The following is a 27585-nucleotide window of genomic DNA, read 5'->3' as shown; positions in this document are numbered from 1 at the left end:
CAGCCTCGGCGGGAGCCGCGGGCGGCGGACCCACACGGGGTGCTGGGTTTGAGAGTAGCGAAAAAGCCCGGGGCAGCGGCAGCCGCGTTCCCCCGTAGCATCCGCCTCAGCCGGGGAGATGCGCCCTTCGGAAAGGCGAGGGGCCGGGGTCCCGGGTTTTCCTCCGAGGCATCCGAATGGATGCTGAAGGTCCTTTCCAGTCAGATTGGGTGCAATAAGGTCCCAGTTATCAGCTGCTCTGACAAGCAAAGGCTCACCCACGGTAGGGAAGCAGTGAGAGGTCAAAAGCTCCGTAGTGGCAGCGAATCCCGCCGGCAGCGACCGCAGCCCGGCTGTCCCTCCTCCGGTGCCGAGAGCCAAAGGGCAGCCGAGCCCAGCCCCTCACCCCCGGCCAAGCTCCCGCAGCATCTCTGCCCTTTTAAAGAGAAAACCCCTCAGGTAACAGAGTAGCCAGCTGTACCCTGCTCCCTCCTCCTCCTCCCAGCAACGTCTTTTGTTCTCTTAAGTATCAGTAGTTATTGTCTCTTAGCAACAAATGGGACAAAATTTCACAAGAAAAAAAAAAAAAAAAAAAATCCGAACTTCCACCAGCAGGTTGCATCACAACCGCCCAAATAATCTCTTTAATTCCAGCAACTCTCTTTCAAAACCTCTCACATTCCTTCCACTTATTTTTCACATCATTTATTTCGATCAGGTGATAGAAGTCTGACAAGAATGTTGAAAAACCTGCTCCCTTTGTGGTAAGGCCAATCCTGGTTAACTAACGGGCACAAAGAAAGTTGGAGGAGACTTTCAGAAATATATACATACATATATAACATAGTATTTCCATAATTTTACTGGGGAGAAGAGTCTGTAGAAGAGGATTTTGACAAACACCTTTCCTTCTTCCAAGGCAGCTTTGCCACGTCAAAACACGAGCATTCAAATGAGCCAAACGTTTAGCAAGGCAAATGACACTTGTCACCTTTGACCACTGTTAAGAGGGAAGTCAGGAGCAAGAGGCAAGACAGGACAAAGACCTTGTCCTTACCTGATCTGACCTGTTAGCATGCTCCCAGGATAAATTTATTAAAAGCAAATCTGACTAAATTATGGTCTACGCATTTACAATACAACACTGACAACAATCTTGAAAACCTACCATTACATACCTGAATAAGACTTCAAAAGTTCTGTTTGGATGTAATAACTGCTACAGAAATAGACTAATTTAGCGTTGCCAGCTTTTAAAATAACAAGTCAGACTGGACAGGGCTGAAAGCAACCTGGTCTAGTGGAAGATTTGCTGCCCTTGGCAGAAGGTGGAATGGTCCCTTCCAGCCCAACCCAGTCTGTTATTCTGGGGGTTAATTTCTAACAGAACCAACGTCTAGTGCTGTTGCTAATTGTGTATCTTCAATTATTGGAGAGGGAAGGACTGCTGTCCATGTCGATGAGATCAATTTAAAATTTGTTCTTTCTCTAAAAAATACCAGCCAGGCTGCTAAAACCAGTGCTTCCAAGCAGGGCTGCACTTTCAAACTGGCAGCTGACCAAAATGGTCATGTTTGGACTCAAGGTAATTATTTTCAAGTGATTTGGAGTTAAATAATTAGTGACATAAAACATAAAAAATTCTGCTTAATGAGGTGGAAAATCTACTGTGGTACAGGAGGTTATGCACAAGTTGATCTCCTTTCTTTAGGGTCCAAGGACAGCTGTGCTGCCCTGGAGAACAGAGCAGATGGGACAGAGGGAATGCTGACGAATGAAGCCAATTTCACCAGGGGAACAACAGTCACACTAGATAGGAATAAAGAAGTTCTTGTTCTGCAGCCCTGGGGAGGGTGAGGAAGTCACAGCAACTGGCAAGAGAGCACAAGTCATGGTGTGGCTTTCAGAGCACTGCATATTTTCACTTATGGGCAGCTCTCCATAGCATCACTGAAATTCAAGGACTTTCATCTGTAGGCACTGGGACATGGGAACCAGTCTTATAAAAGAATGACCAGTTTCCTACAAATGCAACCACCCCTTCTTCTATTGTTACAGCTAACCATAATGGTAAAATGAATACTGAGGGGATTGCCTCCATGAAGAGGTGAAACAAACAAAAACCATCTCAAAAACATTGTAGGAAAAAAAGAAGTAGAATTACTGACCACTTCCTCTAGACCACAAAGCATTTGGGAATAAATATCTGAGCCAGAGTGAAAAAAAGAGGACAGATTAGTCACTCTAGTCACTAATCAGCACAACCATGACCAAGACCTCTAGCAACCCTCATCTCCTTCCTTTCTGTCTCGTTTAGCATCCCTGCATTTCCTCTTAGGACAGGCATAAACACAAGGCAAAGGCTAACTTCAAATTAAACCCCACCTAGAGAACTCCTACAGAACTCAACAGGGAACTAAGAAGGAAAATGAAGTTTGTGTAACGACATCGAGGGCATTACAAGCAGGAGCTGAAACGCAACTGCGACAGTGCTATCACCAACAGGTCAGGCTGTCATTGTGCTGGGACCCACTGAGTGCCAACACGCAGCTAATCCAGCCTGACAGATGCATAGTAGGAACAGAACCATCACAAGGTGAACAATTATGGATTTGTTTGGTTTACTGAGGGAGGTGCAACATTGATCCAGGGAAGCATTACCCATTAATTGCACTGCTAAAATGCCTCAGCACTTTTGCAGAAAGTTGCCTTTCTTTCCCCTCTCCTCCAGCTACATTTTTATGACAAAAATAAAATTCCTCTTTTTTAGAGCAGAGCATGGACACTTGCTGGGATGTGCCTGACAGCACACACACTTCCTAACAGGTTGCCCAGAGAAGCTGTGGCTGCCTCTATTCCTGCAAGTGTTCAAGGCTAGGCTGAATGGAGCTTGGAGCAATCTCTTCTAGAAGGTGTCCCTACCCATGGAAGGAGGTGGAACTGGACCATCTTTAAAGTGGCATCACAGCCAAACCCTGCTGGGATTCAAGAGCATCAGTGTGGGCTGCTCTTGTCAAAAAATAATATGCTAGAAGAGGAAACTCCTCTGCCAGAGTCACTCAGTCAGTGAGAAATCTGCCCCACCTGCTCAGATATGGAAGAAAAGGTTTTACACTGATCCTCGCAGGCCTAACACTGACAGTTTCATCAGGGAAAAAACATCAGGGTTGGTTTGCTTATGTACATATTTATTCGCTGGCAGAAAGCTATAAATATTCAAAAAGCCAAAGTACTAGCACAAAAATGTTACTGTTTCCCAACAGATCAGCTGAAAGTGAGCACTGCTGCTTGCTGAGGCAAAACAACTCCTTAGACTCCCTGGGATCCATCTGGATGGGAAGCCAGAGGTGCTAGGCTGCTGCTGCTGAAGTATCTGAAGCAAAACAAACCTCGAGAGTCATCTAAGTTACATCTCTGAAAGCAGTCACAACACTTTAAAGTTGGGTAGTTCATCACAAAACCATAATTTGGATCATTTACAGCCTTTTCCCCTCTTTTTTCCCTTTTTTTTTTTTCTCCTCCAGGTTAATTGAACCCAATCCCTGTAAGGGTTGGGTATTAACAGATTGCACCAGGAAGCTTCAAGAAAAGCATGTTGTCTCCAGTTATTTAACAGTTAAAACATATGGGAATAATCTATGTGATTTGTATTATTTTCACTTCTTATCTTGAACAACCTCATTTTGGTAAGATTCAATAAACCCTAAACTCCGGACCACGCCACTATTCTCCAAGTTGCAACTTTCAGTTCAAGCAAACTCGATGACACCTAACGGCAACTGGTCTGTGGCCAATCCCAAATGGATTCACACCTGGAACTCTAGCAACACCTTCAATATTCCCCCCTCTGATCCAGAACTTCAGACCAGAATGGGGTTTGTTTTGTAACAGACGAGTTTATTCTGAAACTGGTTCCATCTCTTGATCTAGCAGAAGGAACCAACAGCATCCTCCCAGGAACAGCATGAGAAAAGTCAATCGCTTCCATAGCAACCAATGTGCCAAATTATGGCTCTTCTGCAATTAGGACTGATCACAATGATTTCCCATTCCCTTCAGGTCAGTGGGCTTGACAGTGCTGGGACAACCACAAGATTCAACAGTAAAAGCATTTGTCAGATCACAGTTGATTTATTTCCTCTGCTTCCTCCCAGTTCATCACTGCTCAATATGACAAAGGTTGGACCAGAATCCTGCTGGCTACATTTGTTTGGGGTTTTGTAGGATTTTTTTGGCTCAGTGCCTGTATTTTCACAATGAAAAATCAGAGAGGAGTGCTGGTTCCTGCATTCTCTCTTAAAGGGCTTTTTCTAAGACCTGAGAAGCATTTTGTTATGTTTAGGAGAAACACGTGGATAGTGTAAAATGAAAAATACACATTTTACATGATAAAAAGAGAAGCAGCAGCAAGCAGATGTCAAGCTCAATGATTCTTTAGCCAAAGGAAGAGAAAAAGGAGATGAACACAAGTGCCGCTGCCATGGTAAATCACTCCTCTCCCTGTCTGTGGCGGGAGCACTGCAGTGATTCCTAACTCAATCACGGATGAAAACAGATGCCTGCCAGCCTAATGTGCAACAAGCAAACCAGACACTCAAGATCTGTGTCCCAAAATTTCTGAAGAAGGAGTTAATCAAATTAAAAGATAATGTCATAACTTAGCTTTTGAAACACCACGGCAAGGTAATAAATTACATAAAATGCAACTGCAAACATTAATCTGAGACAAAAGGCTATTACCTGAAAGCACCATCCATCTCAGATTTTCTGAGCACTTAGAAGTCAAAACCTGTTTTAGCTACCATGGGAAACAAAAAGCAGCTCAAAGAAAGATGCCCTTGTGAACACAACTAAGAACCAAGAAGCCAGGACAGTGCTTACCACACAAGTAGGGCCTCTTGGCAGGAGTGAGGTGTGATAAACTGGAGGAAAACCCCTACATATTAAACTGAGTCACTAGAATCACAGCAGAAAAGGTTTGAGAGTTGAACAACAGAGGTTTGAAGGTCAATTCCTGCTAGTCTTCGTTATCCTCCTTGAAGAGCAATGATGGATGGGAGGGCATCATCCCCCACCTCCCTGCCTTCAGAGGGCTGACAAGAGGGAAAACACAAATGCCTCTGTTGAACAGCATCTGCAGGACTGGAGCAGAGACAAGGAGGGAAGAGGGAACAGAAACCTTCCAAGACTCTCCTTATAAAGTCTCTGCTAAGTCACAGAGTCACAGAGTGGTCTGGGTTGGAGGAGACCTTTTAGCTCACCCTGTCCAACCTGGCCTTGAACATTTCCAGGGATGGGAGACCTGTGCCAGGGCCTCATTACCCACACAGGGAAGAGACAAGGAAGAACTCCTCCACCAGGGACACTGAAATCTGAACAACTACAACTACAAAAACTTCTACAGAAACATAATTTGACTCAATGATCCTTGTGGGTCCTTTCAACTCAGCTTATTCTGTAATTCTGTGATAATTCTGGTAGAAAGGAGTTTTTCAAAGTCATGGAACAGCTTATTTTTGCCATCATCTTAGTTACAACAACTATAAAATATGGGCCAATTTCTAAATTCATTTAAGAAGATTTAATAATTTTAAAGTTATCTATGTTCTTTTCTCTATAAAAGGAATGTAATAAAAAAAGAAATTATACCAAGCTTCAAGGTTTACTATTTGTGCTTGGTATCAGAACTGCCCTCCACGACACCACTCGGTATTGTGATCTTCTTTGTCCTTCCTTGGCATTGGAAAGTTGGGAGCACGTAATTCCCCCACACTGACTCACACTGAAGATGTCACAAGCAAATCTTACCCCCAGCAGCATGAGGGGCTGAGCGGTGGCACTGCAGTTGCTCAGGAAACCACCTCCCTGGAATGTGCTGAAATTTGCCTGAAGCCTTAAAATAAACATTTTGATACTGAGCAAAGTTCACCTCTCAGCATCTCAAATTGAAATCGGTATTCCTATATATGCAGAGTAGCTAATGTTCTCTTTTCTTTGCTATTTAGTGTTTTAAACTGCTTTCAAGTGTATAATTAATTACATTTTTTTGTCAGGGATCAAATTAAAAACCACTCCACCTCCCCTCCACTGCATGGCAGATCATCAGCTTAATTTTTTCCTTCTTTCAACTCATACCGTTATTCTTGGAAATGCTCGGAATTTAGCAATGTGTGCTGTATCTTCACAGGATGCACACATTTTAGAAGAGAGTTAATGTAAGCCTAGCACAGAAGAAAGGAGTTGTATTTCCTTGGAAAACTGATTCCAGGCAGTGCCTGAAGCTTTGCCAAGATCCAGAGTAGGACTCTTCCTCCACCTTCCCATCAGGAGCTGGATGCTATGTCCCCTTTGGTTCCTGTGAGTTGATCACAACTTAGCTTTTTCTTTCTCTACCTCTTTACACAAGGATCCTCCCCCAGCCACCTACTTCTTCCAAGGTGGTATATCTTGAGCTTGGAATCCAGCCTTCCAGACCAGCAAAGCCTCCATCCCCCACATTACTGCCACTTTCACAGAAGAATCCATAAATTTGGGCAGTTTCTTCCATGAACAACTTCAGAAATCCTTCCTCAATGGATTCTATCCTCCCCTCTTCCCCTGCCTGTCCCAACTGCCCATATAAATCTGGCCACAGTCCCTGGACACGGGCACACATGAAGAGAGCAGCTCCCTAACGGGTCCTTGGGATCACATTTAAGGAAACTGAAACAAACTGGATTCCCAACCTGCAGTTTCTGCCTTGACTCCAAGTCCATGCTCTTCCCTGGCATGTACTGTTCCGCTCTTATCTCATTTCTCTTTTCCAAGTACACCAAGATGGCCCATGGGGACATAGTCTCATGCTGGCCTTGGGAGAGCTAGGTTTACAGTTGGACTCGATACTCTAAAGGGCTTTTCCAGCCTTATTGGTTCCACTGTGACAACTCTGCCATTGTCACTTTTTTCCATCCTTAATGACGCTTCATGTTCCTTTAAGGACACTTCAAGGCAGTATAAAACGCCACTTTTCCTTTCAGATCACTAAACTATCAGCAAGAGAAAAAGATCAAATAGCAGGAAAAAAAAAAAAAAAAAGAAATTGCAGATCCCATTCTCAGAGCCCATCCCTGGGCTTGGCAGGAGTCCTGCCCTCCAAAGCTCTGTAAGAGGGGAGGCACATGTCTGGGTGTGGGAATGTGGAATTTATATTTTTTTTAATCTTACAATCCAATGATAATTCTCTGTGGATGCAATCATAAGAAGTTTATAATTATTAACAATTATAAACATGACAGCTGAAGCCATTCTGTTAGAAAAAAAGGCTGCAGCAGCACAATTTTACTTGTAATTCATGATGATTGAAAAAGGAGCAGCACTTTTCAAGGCAACTGTGGTCTCAAATTAGGTATTGCCAAGCACAGGAACTGTTGATTTTTCTGAGACAACTTCTCTTTCAGACAATATATTCAAGAAAACCCACATTCAAAATCTGGACAACATTCAATTAATTCCTCCAGTTTTGAGTACTCTGTAAGTTCTTCTTCAAGTTCATCAGCCACAGGAATAAACAACACCCTGATTTCACAGACATTTATTAATATGACCTTGGTGACTGTAGCTACAGATTTCAGAGGCAGATGTCACATATTTGCACATCATTTCAACATATTAAACATCCTTTTTTCCATCCAAAGCCTACTGTGAGTATGGATCCCTTTGGTTCATTATCAAGGAAAGCCAGAGGAACAATCTGCATAACTCAGCACAGAATCCACTAAAACACTTACTGCTGTTTTCACCCTTCTCCCAGCACCTCCATAGTCTCTAGCCTTCCCCAGCCTGCCACTTCCAAGTGAGGAAAAATCTGGGAAACGATACTGAGCTGCAGATTCCAGGCACTCATATGTGCTGGGTTTGCCAGGGCTTGGAGGATTTAGGTAAAGCCTGCCTGAGCTGACAGACATGAACAGGGTTGAGCCAGGAAGGGACATGACCCACTTTATTTATTTTTCAACCAGAGGCCTCAAGCAACATGTATGCATTTCAGAGCAACTGCTACAGGATACAGAAATTAGAAGGTATTTCTTAACAAAATAAAAGTAAATACACCAATATTCTTGGATGCAGGTAACAAGGCCCCACAGTTTCGCTTTAAGCTGATTTAATGGTGTTTCTGAGACGTGGTTTTATTCCAGGAGACTAGCATTAAAAATTATATTTAAAGCAGGAATGTTTACTGGTTAATTTTTATCTTCTCAAAAGCAACTCTCTAGGCCTCCTATATTATTCTGAGGAGAGAGCAGCCACATGCAAAATTGCAAGAACCAAACATAAATGGGCATCTAGCAGAAATTAATGCTTATTCAAATTTCCAAGACAGTGAAACTTGGTTAGGGAAGGTCCAACCAACCATCTAGCCAAAGGAGCCATATTCTACATTTAAAAATTCTCTCTGCCTGTTGTCCCTGTTCACACAGAGCCTTCGCATGCAGCTTACCAGGGCAGAATGCATCAACATCCAGCTTCTGGGCAGAGAGGGTTGGGGAGCCAAGCTCGGACTCTGGGATTCGAGGGCTCTCAACAAACTTTGCTTTCCTCAGAGGGGCTAAAGAAGAAGGAGGGGGAGAGAAAAAGAGAGGTCATGAGTAAGGGAACTAGCAAGCAACAGATGGAAGCACTTAACTAAACGACACTGTCAGACTCATATCAGGTTACCTTTTTTTTTTCCCCAGGAAAAAAAATTATCTACATTTTTTACAAAGGAGATGGCTCTTGGTTAAACTTTCAAACCGCATAGGCTGACTTCAAAGTGTGTGAACACTGAGGCACATTCCTGATACTCTAAAACATTTTCTTTTCTTCTACTTTATCAAAGTTTTTATAGCAAGCAAATAAGCCTGGATCCAGCAACTGTGGAAACCCAAAGATCATGGAGAGGTACACAGAGCCCATCAGGTTTTAAGATATTTAACTGCAAATATCTGAACTGAACACATAAATGCTATGTTCAGTAATTGTTTTCTTGAACATAAAATTTCAATTTCAGGACAGTTTCATTTTTGGACCAAACAGATTTGGTGTTCAACACAAAAAAGCAGAGCAAAGCTAACACTGTGCAAGCCAAAAAGAAGCACTCCACTTTTATCCCTGCAAATCCATAAAAGATCAAGAGACTTAACAGAGGATGGGGAAAAGGTAAAAGTGTCTGTAACAAAGCATCACTGACCACTAGTGCTAGAAAAATGGGATTTTCTCCATGTTTTCAAAGTCTGAATTTTAAAAGACATGAAATTCTGTACAACATTTTTTTTTTTGGAGTAAAATTAATAAAAGTGGTTTAGTAGAAGTCTTTAAATATATTCCAGACCAGAGAAAGAGAACTAGAGAATAAGTTACATGCAGAGAATGTCATATTGCAATTCCAAGCTAAACTCGCATGCTCATTACAATGAAAGGCTAATTTGAAAAGCCCCTCAGCACTGATTCTGGGGGTCAGTAGCTTCTGCCCCTCCATTTACATAATTTATCTTTATCGTTCCCTGTCTTGCAAATTAAATTTGGGATCTGCAGCTAAAGATTGGGAGGCTGTTCTTTTCCATCTCCTGTAATAAAAGCTCAACAGGTCAGAGAATGATATCTGAGGCGGCAATAAATCTCTTGGTTTTAGGGAGCTGCTGTGGTGCTAGGAAAGGCTGAGAAGGTCCAAGGATGGGGAGCCTGACAACCAGATCACTCCAACTGAACTACACATTAGTGATCTCAAATTTTTTTTTAATGGAGTGTGCAAAACAGAGATGCAGATTGAGGTACGATTTTTTAATAGAAGGCCCCTGTGAAGCAGAAGAAAGGCAAGGAATCAACCCGCCCATCTCTGCACCAGAACAGGTGTGCTAAAAGCCCTCCTCTCTACCCCCTCATAATCCATCTCAGGAGATGTGCTGAGGGAAAACAGGTACCACACTTCCATTTTACACACGAAAATCCTGGATGACTATGAGACACATTGCCAGCACAGTCCTTGCAAGCCCATCAGGGCTGGTGTAACAGGAGCCCTGCAGGGCAGGAGGAATGTGAGAAACTCAGAAAGATAAGGACAGCCTGGAGCCCCTTCTCCCCGCCATTCCACGTGGTCATGGATGTGCAGCACCACTCAAACACACAATCTGATGCTAAACACTACAAGCCAGCAGTCAATTCTATATAATCCCCCCTGGAAAAAGTCCCACATGTGCACACACAAACACCCCACAGCCACACACTGGCCAACACCCGAGAAAAATCATTCCCAGTAACAATCTTGTGCCAGATCCTGATGTAATGAAAACATTTTAATATTGAAAAGATTATTGCTATAGCCCAAAAATTGTTTAAAATAATAATTCCTCACAGGTCAATAATTTAATGTTTAGTTTGTTATTGCAGTTTTAATAAGTAAGTTTTACTACAGTCTCAGTAACAGCCATTTCTATAATATATATTAAAAATTGCTTGTCTTTTCTTTATCATTTCTGGCTGACACCAGAACCATATATCATCCCACACACATGTGGCAGTGCTCACTGTGTTCTGAAACACAATACTCACAGAATTTTCACAGTTCAAGAAATGTTAATGACTGATGGGATAGTCACTAGATGGTTATGCACTGAAAAGTATTTTTAAAAAGAGGAAGGAGAATTTTAATAAGCATAGAGAGGACAATGTGATCACCACACCACTTGCTGTGTGGACACACAGGTCTGTGGAAGATGCAGGACCTGCATGTTTTGACAGATCAGCACTGAACAGTTCACCTATAAGGAAGGAACTGATCTCCCATTCCACTGGGTTTTATTTCTACATCTACTCTGGATCTCTTTTACTCCTCACTTAGGTGCCTATTGCCCCACTAATTCCTGCCTTCTCCTCAGGACTGACTGATGACAGCAGACATGATCAGCTCATGGATCCAACAAGCTGATTCACCATTTTTTTCTCTTTGAGGGCAATAAAGAATATCCTATCACCAATGTGGTGAAATCTCCATATACTGCAAGTTCAACCACATACATAATTTTAATGCATTTCATAGCATCACAAAATCACAGACTGGGTTGTGTTGGAAGGGAATTAAAAGCTCATTCAGTCCCACTCCCTGGAACTGGGCAGGGGATACCTTCCACTACAACAGGTAGCTCAGAGCACTGTCCAGCCTGGCCTGGCATCTATTTTATTATGTTTTTGTTCCCTCAAAAGCATGACTTGAGCCTTAAAAACACACTTCCAACAGCCAAGACACACCATGTCACCATGACTCACAGACAACAGTTTACTTTAAAAGGCTTAAGTCAATACAATCCTCTCCATGTAAATACAGGTGGGGAAAAATCACAGAAGGAAGAGTTTCTGTTATTACAAATACCCTAAGTGTGGGAAAGACAAAAACTCTTCCTAACTCACCCATAAATCGATTACAGGAAAGGAGGATTTTCATGTACAAGAATTAAGCACCTCTGACTCATGTTCAAATGAATATTATCCTGACAGATTCAGATTTGGGCATTAGTTTTCTACTGGTAAAATGGAAATATTATAAAATCTAAAATCTGGCTTGACACTCCACAGCCAAATGTTAATGGAGAACACTCATCTTTTTATAAAAGTGGCTTTTCAAGGCACAACGGTTTGCCTTGGTCCTGAACCCCTTCCTGAGAGCAAAGGCAAATCTTATAATCACAGTCATGGGATGAGCTTCTGGCACAAATTATAAAAACTAACAAAAGCATGAAACCATTATTTGAAGTATTCTGTACCTGCTCAGTCGTTTAGGACTCTTATCCTATAAGGATTTTCTGTATGAAACGGACCAACTCCAGGCGTTAAACAGCAGGAAAATAGCCCTTCATGTTACACAACTGGAGTTTTTATGAGCAGAAAAAAAATTTCTCTTCCAAGAACACCAGGAAAAAGGATGTCTGCAATAACCAGTTATAAAAACATAATGGATTGAGTAAAGATGGCAGTCACTGGCAACACTGGCTTTCTAGAACTGCAAAACTTGCATTTAATTCAAAAAAAGCATATTGGTTACATGGCGCCTAAAGGCACACCCTTGTTCCTGGGGTCCCACGCCTGCCACCCTGTGACAGCCCAGGAGCCCATGGCTGCAGCCCGTGATCCATGTCCATCTCACAGGCCAGTCCTCTTTGCATCACATAGGAACTGACTTGCCACTACTGAAGAAGGAACTTCAATTTCAGTGGCTGAGACGTTATTTCAAACCAATACTGCACATTTTTGGGGCCAGTTCTGCAGTTCTTAGTGAGATTAATCCCCACTAGTGACCAAGCCAGCAGAGCAAAACTGAAAATCCTTCTGTCGATGCAAATAAAATTCTCATTTGACTCTGACAGCAACTTGTCCTGGGCGAGGAAAATGATGCTTATTCTGGGTAGGAATTAACCATGCAATGCAAAACAGCAGTGCCAGCAATCAGAAAATTTAATTAGCTGGCTTGTTTATGACACTTTCTGCATCAGGTTGTCTATCTTCCAGCGGGGACAAAGTATGCCCCTTGTGGGATTTGGGAGGCCCTGGCCCAGGGTGCCCAAAGCAGCTGTGCCTGCCCCTGGATCCCTGCAAGTGTCCCAGGCCACGTTGGACGGGGCTTGGAGCAGCCTGGGACAGTGGGAAGTGTCTCTGCCTTGGCAGAAGATGGGACCAGATAGGCTTTAAGGTCCCTTCCTACCCAAACCAGTCCATCACAGAACCCCAGACCTAACACTAGGGAAAGTATTTTATTAGTAACTGCAATTGTCAGCAGCCTGACTTTTTAGACTCTCTTTAAAACAGGGATTCAGAACACTGGAAAAGTTCTGGCTTTGCCTGGCAAACTGAAACAATCTGCCCCATTCATAACATCCCTCAAACCTGCATGTCCATACTAGTTGCCACTGAGGCTCCCACTCTAGAGTCTGGATGAGCCTCTTTTGTAACATAAATTTGATATTTGAATCAAATCCTCAAAAGTGGTAAAGTTTACAAAATCCTGCCCATGCTGTGCTATGTTTGGGAAAAGCCAGAGTTATGATTTGCTCTTCAGAGCAAACTATGGAAGCTTAGACTTAAAGAGAGGAAAAGTGGGTGCTCAGTGCATCCTCCATTCCCATCTTTCACTCATGCCAGAGCCTGACTCATGTTTGGAAGCATCCCAGCAGCTCCACAGTGCTGTGCAGCTGACTTTATTGAAGTCTCCCTCAAACGAAAATGTTTTTAGTGCTGCAGAGTTATTGATCCGTGGAGCTCCTGGAACAAATAACTGTCACATTCAGCACAGCTGCACAAAACCCAGCACATGGGTGATGAAGCTTTGCTCCTTCCTCTGGCCCAAAGCACCCTTTATTTGGCTGAGGTAAGAGCCATAAAGAGGAAATTACAGATCACATGATTATTTTTGCTGTGGCACTAATCCTGGAACCCTAGAACGGTTTTGGTTAGAAAAGACCTTAAAAAAATGATCCAGTCCCACTGCCTGTTATGGGCAGGGACATCTTCCACTAGACCAGCTTGCTCCAGGCTCCATCCAACCCAGCCATGAACATTTCCAGGGATGGGGCAGCCACAGCTTCTCTGGGAGACCAGACGAAATAATATAACAGCCATATTAATAAGGATTTTTAGGTATATATTAAAAAAAATTTAAATTAAACCAGTGACAATACATACAATGAGGGTTAACATCCTTTTTACATAATCCAGCATTATTTTATAGAATCCATTGTGTAACAGTTTTTTCCTCTTCTATTATTTGAGACTATAAAAGCTTTTTAAATTACATTCCCCAGCCTTTCTCCTCTCATCCTACATTATCACAGCAGTGAGGGCAGGGCAGCACAGAAAAGTGATGAGAACAACGTGTTGTCTGGAAACATACTTGTTCCAAAACTCTCCAAAGTTCCATACTTCTCCAAAGCCATGGATTCTGCAATCCTGTGGGACCACAGAAACCTCCTGGAATAGTCTTTCCTCCTCTCTGTCTCTCTCCAGATGAAGAAGGCACAGAAAATACCAGCAAGAATATGTTCAGTGACCTCAAAAAGGAATGAGTCTTCTGAAAACATACAATTAAATCAAATTATTACCTATCTTACCAAAATTATTACAAACCTTCACACTAATTGATCAAAATGGTCTTCTGTCTGAATAGACATCCCTAATCAATGTTCAAGGGAGAAAATCACCTGGTTTTGAAAAGGTTTATATGCATTTTAAATATATGTAGAATAAAATAATACAGATTTCTGCCTGAATTGTTCAATAATGGCAATACAATGATGCTTACAATACATTTATATTTTCAGAGAGAAAAGAATTCCTCCTAAAATATTAACCCGGCTGTAGTCTGTGCTTCCAAAGGTCAATTTCCATTTTGCTGATTATTATAAACAATTTTCTGTCACTCAGAGAAATGGAACAGTGATTTTGACATCAAACTTTCCACTGTTGAGGACACCAGCCAGCAAAGTCCCCTCCCCATCTCAGCCCAAAGGGTTTAGTTTCGGAGCATCCCAGTGTCAATCTCCTGAACAGAGGCTCCCTGGAATACTCTGGCAAGCCTCAGGACGAATGCTGCTCCTATTGTTGATCCCAGAAAGAAAAATGCACCCTCACTTTCCCCCTAGATAAGGCTTTTTTCCAATGTGGGCTGCCAACAAGTCTTAGTGCATGCAGGGGATAGCTTTGAGGAGAAAGAAGTTATTTAACTAATATATAGACATGGCAGGAGGAGGAGATGGGACATTCCTCTTCCCATCCAAACTTATCAAGTCATTTTGACTCCTTGGAGCTGTGGCACACTGTACACATCTCCATGTCATTTCCCATAAAAAAATTCTTCTTTTCAGCATCTTCTGAAGCCTCTTAGCAAGCTTCCTGCTAAAAAATTGCCTTTTCTTAACAGAAATTCCTCATCTGTGACTCAAGGTTGAACCCTGTGCATGAGACGAGGCAGATGAAAGCAGAGAAAGGAAGGCAGCAGAACTTGCTCCAGCTTTCTAAGTCATCTTGTTATGAAAACAAGTGATAAATTTCTGTTGCAGTCAGTTTTCAAGTTTCAGACTTTGCTTACACTAAAAAAAAAAAATAAATAGAGTGACTGGAGAGCTGGGACTATGGGATGAAACCACATCACCAATATTTTAAGCCTACATAAGATCTGCTCTAATACCCCAAAGATCTTCCCAAATGACAGAAACATGGTAGAGCTGGAGGGGAAATAATTCCTCAACCCCTCATATTCCTTTCCCCAACAGTTTTATTTCATTAAATGTTAAATTTAAAACAGATGAGAGGAGAATACTACAAAACACAAGTGCTGAATTGCATTATTCCCATTCAATCTCCTACTATCTTGGAGTTCTTTCTGTAATTCAGTGACTCAGATATTGCACTGGCACTAAAAATGAGGGAAAATGTCCAAAAAACGACCTGGATGTACACTGTAAAGGACATTTAGTCTATAGAGAGCAGCAAAGAGCTCTGTCACTTTAATCAAATTATAGGCAACCCTGGTAATTCACTGGTTAAAAAAAACCTGTTACACCAATTTCTAACAATGCTCAGATTTCAAGCTAAACTTCCAAGCTGACAGAAATCAGAAACTAATTAAACATCTACTGAAGCAAACAAACTCATTTCCCTCGCTCTTGCATGAAGCTGACAAAGCTCAGGGAAAGCTGCCCAGTGCCACTCTGTCCCCACCAAGGGGCTTGTGTCTGTCTCATGGGGCTTTTTAAAATGGTCTATGCTGAACATACAAGTCAAATCCTTTCTGGACACCGACAAAGCTTAATTTAGCTCAAGGCACTAGACAAAGAGAAAATATATTTAAGTGGTGATTCTTCCCACAGAAGAAAAGAGCAAGTGAAATACAAACAGTTCTGAAATGCAGTTTATCTCCCTAGTGTTATACTCTCTTATACAGGTCTTCTAGAACAGCTTTAAGGTCCCTACTCACCCAAACCATTCTAGGATTCTCTCCATTTTTCTTTACACTGAGAAGTGTATGCAGGAAGGTATCCCTGCCCATGGCAGGGGGTGGAACTGGATTGTTGTTAAGGTCCTTTCTAATCCAAACCATTCTGTGACTGTGTGATTAACTCTGCCCTTCAGACCTCCTTCTATTAACATCATACACACACACACACACACACACCAGGCCAACGGGTCTGCAGCCAGCCAGGGCTCCCTCCAAGCCCTTTTTAGCACTTGATGCCACAACCACCGCCTGTCAGCTGCCTGGTGCTAAGAGAGTTATAAACGAGCAGTTATCCAGCAGAGAAGTAATTCAGCACCCTTGACCACCTCCTGCTCCTCATGCTTAGCCTCATTTGCTTTCATGACCTGCTCCACCTTTGCTGCCATCCCAGACAAAGCTCTGCCATCCTGTCTTTGCAGTGCCTGTACCCACACACTGGGTGCCCACTGCTCTGATACTCTGTAATTAGAGCAGCAAAAAATTAAACCCTGCACGAGGGGTTTGGAAAGGAACTGAAAAAGATTAACAAATGCACTCTAGACAGCACTGCAAGAGTGCTGCTGAAGTATTTTGCAAGGAGCCAAGAATTATCAAATTATACCAGCAAATTAAATTGGTACAGGAGTGGCAGGGCAAAGGCCAGCAGTAAGCCTAAGCTGCACATCAACAAAATCTCATTCTTCCTCCCACCATATCCTTAAGATCAAACCAAGATATTGTAACCATAAAAGAGAGAAGAGTAAACTGTAAAATATCTGACCATTCACAGCCCAAGTAATCCCAAGTTAGAGCATGTGAGAGACTGGATCCAGTTCACTATATAAAGCACTGTTTATGACCAGGACTACACAGCTAGAAGCCAATATAAATTCACTCCTTGATAACAGCGTTTTAAAATAAAGGCAAGAGATTAAGAACAGCTAAGGTTATTTATTTCTGTGCAAGACATTCAAATTTTGTGGTGCTAAAACTAATACAGTTGGGTTAGTTGACACCACCAGAGCTGTAATTACATTGATACATATACAAAACTGTTCCATTCATATGAAACTGGATTTAGGATCCCTATTGCTCCGATGGTAGCAGCTTCACAGAATATTCTATCCTTAAAATGAAGCTGCTTATCTGGCAAGGCACAAGCCTGAATTAGCTGAACTTGTTTGTTAACACTTGAAAAACTGCATTATGCTGCACTTACAAGGTGGGTTTTACCTAAGAAAATTGCTAATTCAGCCATCTGTAGTTTTCAGTAATTTATTTGCTTTTCTAAGTCTTCATTTTCTTGCAAAATTAAAGGAGCTGTTAGAACTTTCTGTTTGAGGAGTGATGACTGCTCATCATCCCTTCCTTCCACAGAGGAGCAGGGACAATGCTCCAAGGACACACGGCATGCCTCAGGGATTTAACTGAAATATCTAATAACCATGTGATTATTTGTGTGAACACAGATTGTTGAAGCAGACTGTCACTGACACACGAGTACCATGCTCCTCATCATGAGTGGATTTAAGACCCAAAACTTCTGTGAGGCTTGATGCACATGAATCCTGTGACATCACCAATGTCCCAGGACCAGGGGACGTTAAAGTGTAAATAATGGGAGGCAGCACTTGCAGGATCACAGGGCTCCTTTCCAAGCTGAAAGGGCGACAGCCATGACATGCAACAGGGCCAGGACCATTTACTGACAGAAGCGCACCCATCTGGTGACTTCCTTTCTAAAAACCACTTTCTCACTTACACCTACTCACTTCCATGGCTGAGAAGATAAAAAGAAACACATAACAGGGATAAAACCTGTATTGTGCTAATCCTGCCTTCATCTCTGCAGAGGAAACACTTACAGGAATTTCAAGTTTAGCCTTCCACTGCAACCAAAGGGGTGGGGACATCTTCCACTGTCCCAGGTTGCTCCAAGCCCTGTCCAACCTGGCCTTGGACATTGTCAGGGATGAGGGAGCCACAGCTGCTCTGGGCAACCTGTGCCAGGGCCTGATAACCACTACAGGGAAGGATTTCTTCCTAATATCCAATCTAAACCTACCTTCTGCCAGTTTAAAGCCATTCCCCCCTTATTCTGCCACCACAAGTCCTGGTAAAAACTCTTTCTCAATCTTTCTTGCAGCTCCTCTATCTAGGAATCTGGGAAATTTATCTAGCTCCACACTATCTAGGAATTACTCAGCATCAACAGCTACTCCAGGAAACTCACCACAGAGCACGGAAAGAGCTGTGCCAAAGCAATGGTCCAGAGCCAAACATCCAGGTCAGTCCTCAACCTCCTGTATGGTTTGAGCATCAGTCAGGGGATCTGTGATGAAAACTTGGCATGTGACACTGCAATGACCCCAGCAGGACCCTGTTCATGTTGTGCTGGAACATCTCATGCGTGGCATCATCCCAAACTTGGTGATAAGACCATGAGTTTAATTGAACCTGATCAAGGTTTCCTGCATGGTTAGAGCCAGCCAGGTACAAATCAAATACAGAAATTAACTTCTGCAGAAGTAATGCTCAATCTTGTGACTCAACCCAACACCTCTGTGTTGTCATTCCTTCTTCACACAGGAAAAAGTTTCCAGAACAGGTTGTCCTGCTGTGACAGAAGTAGGAGAGGACCAAAGAACATGCCCAGCTGGAGATGAGGCCTTTTCCTTAGAAAACAAGTAGCCTAGAAGAATGCAAGGGCTTATTCCATATGAGTGTATGCTGTGACTGTCTTTCTGCTCTCAAGCGCACAGGATACCTCTGAAGGCACGTTCCAGGAGTAGGAGGAAAGACAGAGCCAAGGGAAGAGTGATGGCCTGATTTAACTCCACAGGAGGCTTTCTACACCACCTCCTCTTGCGATAGAAACCTCTTAGCTATGTCTAAAAATTAAAAATTCTCACACACCAGAAGTGTAATCATGACAGATGCTCCATTTTGTGCAGCTCCAGTGTGAAATAAGGATAATTTCTTCATCTGAAAACCCGTGGAGTTTCAAGGCAATTTTTTTGGCTTTTAAACACTATCAACACTAGAGAAACTTTTGGGGTTTCCCTCTGTTTAAGCATCTACACAAGTATCTGAAAGGCAGAGCAATTATCACCTTTTCCCACCTCCAGTGCTGTAATGATATGTTTACCACATCCTCTGCAAGGCTGAGCAGTCCAACAGCCTTGATGCAAATAAAAATAACCCTTGGGAAGAGCAAATTCTAAAGGTTCTGCAACAACCTCACAGCAGCACTAAGGGAAAAACATAGCATTTTCTGCATCTCTCTATTGCAGTTTCTGCTCTGTCAATATGAAAGACAGTTGGGTGTCAAAATAAGACAGATAGGGCTTGTCTTGAAAACAGCACCGAGAAAAATCAATGCTAGAACTGGTGTCTTTCGAAAGCCAATAAATATGTTATGCCAATTTTTGCCTTCCCTTTATATAAGAAAATAAAAGTTACATCCAAACTATCCTGAAATTAATACAGAAATATCGTGAGTTTGACAGGTCTCCAACAAACAAAAACCCTTCAACATAGAATTTGGTTTACTTCCAAAAATTACAAACAGACAAACTACTTATCTGCAAAAATTTCAGGAACAGGTTTGGAGCTCCAAAAAAATTAAATCAGAATTGTTTCCATTTCACACAAAGAATTACATTGGTTTAATAGAGACAAAAGTCCATCTGTGAGTAAGAAGTGACACATTCACCCACCTGTTTCATCTCTGCAAGCCCAAATGGTTTTCATTTGAGTATGTGCCTGTCAAAACAAATCAAAAGTCCCAAAATAATGGATGAAGAATCCCAAAAATGGAAAAATATACTCAGCATATGTTATTGTAACTGAAAAAGGATCCTCCTTCTCCAGCAGGTTTCATGGCTGGAGACAGAATCCCAGAATCACTGAAGTTGGAAAAGACTTCCAAGATCATTGAGTCCAGCCTGTGCCTGATCCTCATCTTGTCACCAGTCCCGAGCACTGAGTGCCACATCCAGTTATTCCTTGGACACCTCCAGGGACGGGGACTCCATAACCACCCTGAGCAGCCCCTTCCAGTGCCTGACCACCCTCTCCATGAAGAAATTCTTCCTGAGACATCAGGATTTGCCACATGAAAAGCATAAAACAGGACCAAAAATCCAGATGGCCAAACCACAACGAAAAGTTGTGTGTATTTTAGGTCATTTTTTAAAAAAGGGACAATTCAGTTATTCTGACAAAACACAAGTTTTCTACTCATGAAACCTCTAGGCAGACAAAGATTGCAAGGAATCAGGGAAACTGATTAATTAATTATGCCCAGAAAAAATACATTATACACCTGGAATCACTGGAAATCTAATAATTCACTGAAATCTAATGGCATTTTCCAGGTAACTGGGTCCTTCCCACTGCTATGCATTCTGAGACACGGGGTGGGCCTCCCACCCAACCTCCACTCCTACACAGGAACAGGAATTTCAGATCAGTGTCATGCTGACAGCATGAAAGAGAATTCGATTAAAAGAAATGTAAGCTTACTGCAAACACTATGGTATAAAAATACTTTCAAAAGAGCAAAGTTTCTCCTGACACCAACAATTTTAAGCACAATATCCTTCAAAAATTAGCTTCAACATCAGGCACTTCAACAGCTTTTCCTCAAATTCTACCTTGGTAATCATTGTTTATTTACTTTTATTTCTAGAAGCTCACTCTTTTAGTGAAAAGCAAATATTTCTTTCCCTCAGCAAAAGGGGTTTCAAAATCCACTCAAATTGAATTTGTGGTCATTTCAGAACACAAAAGGAAAACATTATCTCAATCCCATTGTTCTAACATTTTGAAAACAAATGACTTGGTGTCCAGCATTTTCAAGTCACTCCTCAGCAGTTCTATTTCAGCAATGCTCAGAAATAAAATTTTTTCATTGCACATTCATTTGATGTTTTATGTGAGAAATTCTGCACATCTGAGGAAGGAGATGACAAACTCAGATTATGTAAAATGATTGCAACAACTAAAAGACAAATAACCAACAGCAGCATCACTATCTGACACTAACTCCCTCCTAGTAATGGCTTCCTTACCAACTAGGAGCCCCACAATCCCTTATTGTACATTGATTTTTTGCAGTTAGAGGAGGCTGAGGAATGCCCAACACAATCCCAACCCAAGACCGTGCATGACAAATTGTCCAAATACTCACAGGGCTTTGCTTGCTCTGCCCATCCCCTGCATGTGCAGCCCGACAGCGCAGTCAGCCAGGCTGGGAATTCAGGGATACCGCTGCCTGGAGAGCAGTCTGGCACAGATCCTCCTCTGATCCCTCCCTCTCCCTAGCGCTGGCTCCATCCTGCTGCTCCCCACATCAGGGTGATGTTACAGGTGACACCTCCTGCTGCTGATGTCAAGCTCTGTTCCCAAAATCACAAGCATCGTCTCCCCGCAGTGCTTGCTGCTCCTACAAGCATCACCTGCACATCCTCTGGGTGCCAGGAAGCCAGTTCCAGCAAGATTCCAAAGAAGCTTATGGACACACAGCCTTCCCTCTTCGTCAAGCCTCCCAGTCTTACAGAGCTGCTTTAATTCCTACCAGAACGCTGCAGCAAATGTAGCCTCTACGCCTCCCCTGGGGGGAAAAGGAAGGATTTTTACCGTTTCTTTCTCTGGTGCAGCTTTATTTGCTCTCTTCCTAGAGCAAACTGCTGAAAGAACAGGGAAATAATGGATCAGGAGACCAGAGTGACTGACTCATGGATGCTCTCCTGAACATTTTGGAGTAAGCCGAGGGGCTGGTGATGCAGCCCAGGACCAGAACTGATGAATGGCGCAGTGCTGCTGTTGTCATGGCAACCAAGAGGAAAAGAAAAAAAAGGCAGCACCATATAAGGAGTTGTGACATGGATTCTGGGAACAATTTATACTAAAAGGCTCTAAGCCCTAGGATACTTTAAAGCTGCAGCACCCCCTTGGTTGGGGACATGGTTCATTGTTCACATTGAAGCAGTCAGCACGAATTTCCGACAGGATCACATCCAGCCCAGACATGTTTGCATTGGGAGAGTTACAGCAAAACAACATGATTCTGCAGTGTGTGTAAATAACTGGAAATTCAGTAACTGAAGTTATTAATTAAGGGAAATGGCTGGACACTAATAAAGACTCAAACTAATATCTGTGAGAACAGAATACCCACAGGTAGGTGCAGCCCCACACAGGTGAGGAGCTCTGTCCTTACAGAGCGAGGCTGAGATGAGCCAAACTGCAGCACCATCAGGTGGCTGAGAGACTGAGCAGCACTGACACCAACACAGATCCTGCCAGGCCTCCCCAAAGACAGGAGAACATTTCCAAATTAACCCATAACCCAGGCACTGTAGTGCAAAGGAGGCTGGCAGAGCCCCCGAAGAATCTTCAGGTATGGCAGAGCAGGGAAAGCCAGCTCACACACACCTGGCATCACAAGCTGTGAGCAAGGCCAAGGATTGTATTCCATGTGCAGCTGGGAAAAACACATTATTTACCAGAACCATAATCAGCTGCTTTTCACTTAATGCATGTGCTCAAACAAACACTACACAGTGAGGGAGAGAATGGCCACTGCTGCACCCAGCACCCAGCACAACACTGCAGAGCTGGAGCCTGAGCTCAGCAACTGAAACTTTGTTAGAAATCCTTCCCATTGATGATTTATTTTACTTTTAAACACAGAATCCCACAATGGCCTGAGCTGGAAGGGACATTAAAGATCATCCAGTTGCCCCTGCTGTGCCCATGGGCAGGGACACTTTCCACTGTCCCAGGTTGCTCCAAGCCTCATCCAGCCTGGCCTTGGACACTTCCAGGGATCCACAGCTTCTCTGGGCAGCCTGTGCCAGGGCCCCACCACACTCACATCACAGAATTATTGTTATGGTTGGAAAAGACCTTGAAGATTATCAAATCCAACCATCAACCTTGCAACACCATGACATTCCACACTAAACCATGTAATCAAGTGCCAGAGCCACACATTTTTTGAGTGCTTCCAGGAGTAGTGACTTCACCACTTCCCACATGTGCCAGCACTGACAGCTTCCCCCCAGCACTCCCACCCCTGAAGCTGTGCCTCATCATCTTTCACACCCCCACCCATCTGAGCTGGTAAAACAATTTGGAGAGAACATGTGGTCCTGGGGGCTGCAATCATTAATCTGGGTTTATCATCACTAAACAAGAAACAATAAAGTTTTCAAGTAGAGAGATCTGAGCTTTTTAGTCCCACAATTACAGTTAACATCAAAGAATACTGAACCATTTGCTGAAGAGATAGAGAAGGGGGATGTGACACTCCTTGTGGCTACTCCCAAGAAATGCAAGGCTATCCCATGAGGGATGGGGAGAAGACAAGACCCCAGCACTACAAATTACGTGTGATGGTGGCATAAAATATGTTGTGTGTTGAGGTCCCCCATCCCAAAGGGACCTGGAGGGCATTGAGAACCACAGTGGTGAGGCCTTACTGGGAAGATCAAGTCACCCACTCAGCCCTACTCTCATCATCTCTCTGAAGGATCTAGTGAAAAAATATACATCTTTTTTAGGAAAGAGGCTGATTTACAGGAATATTCCTACTGATTTGTATGAATTTTATTCTTAGGGAAAGTTCCCACACTCCACAAACACAAGGGACGAATGCTCTAAAAGAGAGGATCTGCAATGAAACCAGTTCCCCAGGCCCATGTCTTTGAAGACACTGAAGCAGCTAATTCACACTGGATACAGCGGGATCAGGCCTCCGAGAATCCAAACCAAAAGATCCAGGCCAGGCTTTTGTTAGAAAAACATGATTTCTTTCCTAAATTTCCTGCTAATATTCTCCCTTCCTCTCTCTCTGCATAGGCACTCACACACATGCTCTTTCTAAGAGAATCCCAATGCTTGCAATCTGTCATTCAATAGAAAAAATAGCAATAGCCAAGTACAGTGATGAATAAAATTATCCCTGCGCATATAAATGTACAATATTTAAATGAACACTCCTTCCTGAGGAGGAGGAGGAGTGGGATGCAGCATAGGGCTTTGTGCAAACCCTCTGCACATGGTGGGTTCCACAGGAGTGGAATAAAATATAATGAGCTGAGTCTTTCAGCCCAGTATCTCCTTTATTAACCTAATGTATGTATTTTTGGCACCGATTCCCAAAAGCACTTACATACATTCATCCCTAAGTACCCTCCTGGAAAGCACTGCTGTCCACAAAGCAGGTATACAGAGCACCTGCATTATTTTCTTCACAGTTATGGCTTTCAGTCAGCAATAACACACCCATCATGTATAGTAGAATATTTAAGCCCATTGTTTCAACAGCAGTTGCTCTTTGTACAGCAAGCACGGTAACTTTTAAGTGCTAATTTTATTGCAGACACAAACCAAAATGGTGTCTTCCCTTACTTAACCTGGGCTGGGAGGGTGGGGAGTTTTCTTTCCCTTTATTACACATTTTTCACATTATTTTTGTTAATAAAGCCACTATTACAAAAAACCAAAAAAATTAAATAACACAAACCGAGGTTGAATGTGCTGATTTAAGTATGTTTTCAGTCAGCATTAAACAAGAGCAGGAGGGGGAGAACTGATTACTTATGCTATTACTTCACTCCTTAGAGTGACAATGATCTTAGTTTTTCTTAATCACCAGACTATTCAGCAGAGTGGAAAATGCACCCACATGGAATATTTATCACCCTCTGAACCCAGCCAAGTCTTCATACCCAGCAAACCCAGATACCAAGATGTGAGTGACCTTAGTTCCTCTGGGTAGAAAACGCTCACTCTGGAATGTCTTCCTGAGGTTTTTTACCAAAAATGGACATTTTAACTTTTCTGTGGATGAAAAGCTGCTTTGGTTAAAATCAGGCAGATTAAGAACTTTAAAAGATTATATTATCGTAGAATTATGGAATGGTTTGGGTTGGAAAGGACATTAAAGCCCATCCCGTGCCACAGGCAGGGACATCTTCCACTGTCTCAGGCTGCTCCAAGCCCCATTCAACCTGGCCTTGGACACTTCCAGGGATCCAGGGCAGCCACAGCTGTCCTGGGCAACCTGTGCCAGGGCGTGACCATCCTCACAGCCAGAAATTCCTCCTGCATATCCAATCTAAATATCCCCTCTTGCAGTCTGAACCCATTCCCCCTTGGCCTGTTGCTCCAGTTCCCAACACAAGGTCCCTCTTTGGCTGTAGGCTCCTTCAGATACTGGAAGACTGCTGTAGCTAGTATATGGTCCTAGGACAAAAAAATTTATTTAAAAAAAAATTAAAATATAAAGATTTTTATGTACCATAAGGTTGAGGGTCCCATTCTCTCACCAACCGCTCTGCAGATATGGAATTATGACAGGAACAGAATCTCTCCCCTACCCTTTCCAAGTTCTCCTTTCACCAGAGGAAACAAAAGGCACCAAGTGCATCAAAGCTCTCTTATGTACACACAGATCAGATTATATTCCATAAAAACTCTTTTTGAAGATTTCCCTCAGCACAAAAACAGGACCCTGGCTGACCATAAAGCTGGGCACAAAGGGGGTCAGACTTTAGGCAAAAAGCGAGTTTCTCAAAAAGTGTTACCAGTCAAAATACATTTTTCAGGCTTTTATATGGATGTTGGACTCCAAGTGCTTTTGAAAATCACACTACAGCATCACCTCTAGGTATTCATACCACAGTCCCGAAAGGTTAGATAAACAAAGCAATATCTAAAAATATGCATGAACCAAAAACAAAATCACTTTGCTATAGAAGTTCATAATTTCTCTGATGTTCTCTTGACATTCAAAATTTAAGCATCAACTTCTTTAAAATCACTGTAATGCTTCCACTGTGCATAACAGCAACACTAAGTAGAACTGAAACACACTCTGATAGAAATTTCTCAAAAATGAGAGAATATTTGTAAACTGGAAAGGCCTTTTTCAGCAAGAAAGATTTCTCTGTCAACACAAAAATCCAATCCATCCCCAGGTTTGACTGAAGCAGATGCTGTAATAAACAAGGGAATGACTTCCATACAGAAACCATTCAAAGCTTTTTCTTACAGATTTTTGCACCAACGGACCTTAAAAGCCCCAGTGAACTTTATTTAAGTCCTTACCAGTTAACTTCTTCACAGGTTGGAGCCGAACACTGATAGACTGATGTGTGAGTAAGGGGGAGGATGGAAGGGAGCGGGACATGCCCTCCATTATCCGAATGTGCTGCATACCTTCGGTCACTGGGAGTGGCGGAATAGCGTAGTCAGGTTCAAAAGCACAGTCGTTCTCTGTGGAGGTGCCTAATGGGGAGAGGAAAATAAAAATGAGTTAGTTAGAATGCAAGGGAAAGAATCCTGCTTCCATCATTCCACAAGGGCTGGCTGGAGGGAACCCTGTGCAGAGCTGACTTGCCAACTGCTTGTTCCCTTTGCACACTCATGACACATCCCTTGAAGAAATTTTAAAGAGCATCTCAGTCCCCCTCTCGGTATGATGAACAGCAGAACCATGAAGAATTTCTTTCAATGTTCTTAATTTGTCTTTCAGAGTCTTAGAGTCACCAGTTTTCAAAATAATGACCATAGTTTTTAGATTGTTGGTTTCTAATAAAAGACCTCCCAGCTAAATTAAATTTCAACAGCAGGACCTTTAGCCTAAAAAAAAAAAAAAAAAACCACAAACCCCAAATAAAATGAAGAACAAAGGCCTCTAAAAACAGCCACCAGCTCCAACTCTCCCAAGAGACCACAAAGCCCATGTGGGGGTCGCATCACTACACATCCACAATGGAATACATGGAATAGCATGAGAACAAGTGAAAATAGAACAATTAAAGGACTCAATCCTAATTGTAATCAATATTAATGAACAGTGAAGGGAAGGTGCTTCAGATCAGCAAGAGTCAGGAACTATAAGGTTCCTCCTATTAGCAGCAGATACGGAAACCTTGGAGTCAACGACAGCTGGATCTCCACTCTTGTCAGTAAGATGAACAACCTAACCCAGACAACTAATAATTCATATGCAAAAACCAACCCAAGCTGTTATCATTAATATTTCACTAATTTTTCAATAATGTGAGAAGGCCAGACTTGTGTCACTCTGTTACAAGATAGATTTTAGCTCTTATTGCGTGACGATGTTTTTCCTCCATAAAGACATTCCTCACTGGATTTCCACTGGATAGCTGTGCTAGTTGGCTTGTGAGAGTGTTTTTAAAAGAGAAAATGTTTGCTGGACAGAAAGGGAAATGGTCAAGAGTGGAAATAAGACTGAAGGGTAAGAGCCTCAAATGCATGGTACTTCAGAGGAGATGATGGATGAGCTGTATTCCCAGTATCCAAAGTAAAATGTGAACAACCCAACATATTGCTTACGATCGGCAGAAAAACCCATGTTGAAATAACTGTCAAAAATCTTGGACCGGTTCCTGAAGGGTTCTAGAGGGCTGCAGCATCAGTGGCTGAAATGCATCCATTCCTGGTGCCAGCAGTCAGGAATGTCTCTCATCAGTTTTGTAATGCTCTTTACATGAAAGCCAAATAAGCACTAACACCCTTCACACCTACACTGGTTTTGACAGTTCAAAACACAACTCACTCCCTGCTTGCTCATCACTCACCAGTTACCA

At 42.6% G+C, this 27585-nt stretch overlaps 1 protein-coding gene across 17 annotated transcripts in view; it reads right to left on the bottom strand.

Moving 5' to 3' along the window:
- TANC2 (tetratricopeptide repeat, ankyrin repeat and coiled-coil containing 2) overlaps positions 1-27585 on the bottom strand; it is a 154792-nt gene that overhangs the window by 82902 nt on the left and 44305 nt on the right. For 9 of the 17 annotated variants that reach the window (XM_021538563.4, XM_021538560.4, XM_077788385.2 and 6 more), the window contains 2 exons: positions 26075-26254; positions 8456-8563 (listed from right to left, as the gene is read on the bottom strand). In XM_021538563.4, the coding sequence (XP_021394238.2) occupies positions 8456-8563; positions 26075-26254 (288 nt within the window). Of the gene's footprint in view, positions 1-257; positions 8432-8455; positions 8564-21146; positions 21576-26074; positions 26255-27585 lie in introns of those variants that run through there. The other 8 variants (XM_085561619.1, XM_085561620.1, XM_085561621.1 and 5 more) reach the window with 5 other exon arrangements.

This window comes from Lonchura striata, chromosome 27 (assembly GCF_050655825.1).
Source record: "Lonchura striata isolate lonStrDom1 chromosome 27, ASM5065582v1, whole genome shotgun sequence".
Classification (NCBI taxonomy): domain Eukaryota; kingdom Metazoa; phylum Chordata; class Aves; order Passeriformes; family Estrildidae; genus Lonchura; species Lonchura striata.
Note: the sequence above shows the minus strand (reverse complement) of the source record. Positions and strands in the feature narration are given on the sequence as shown.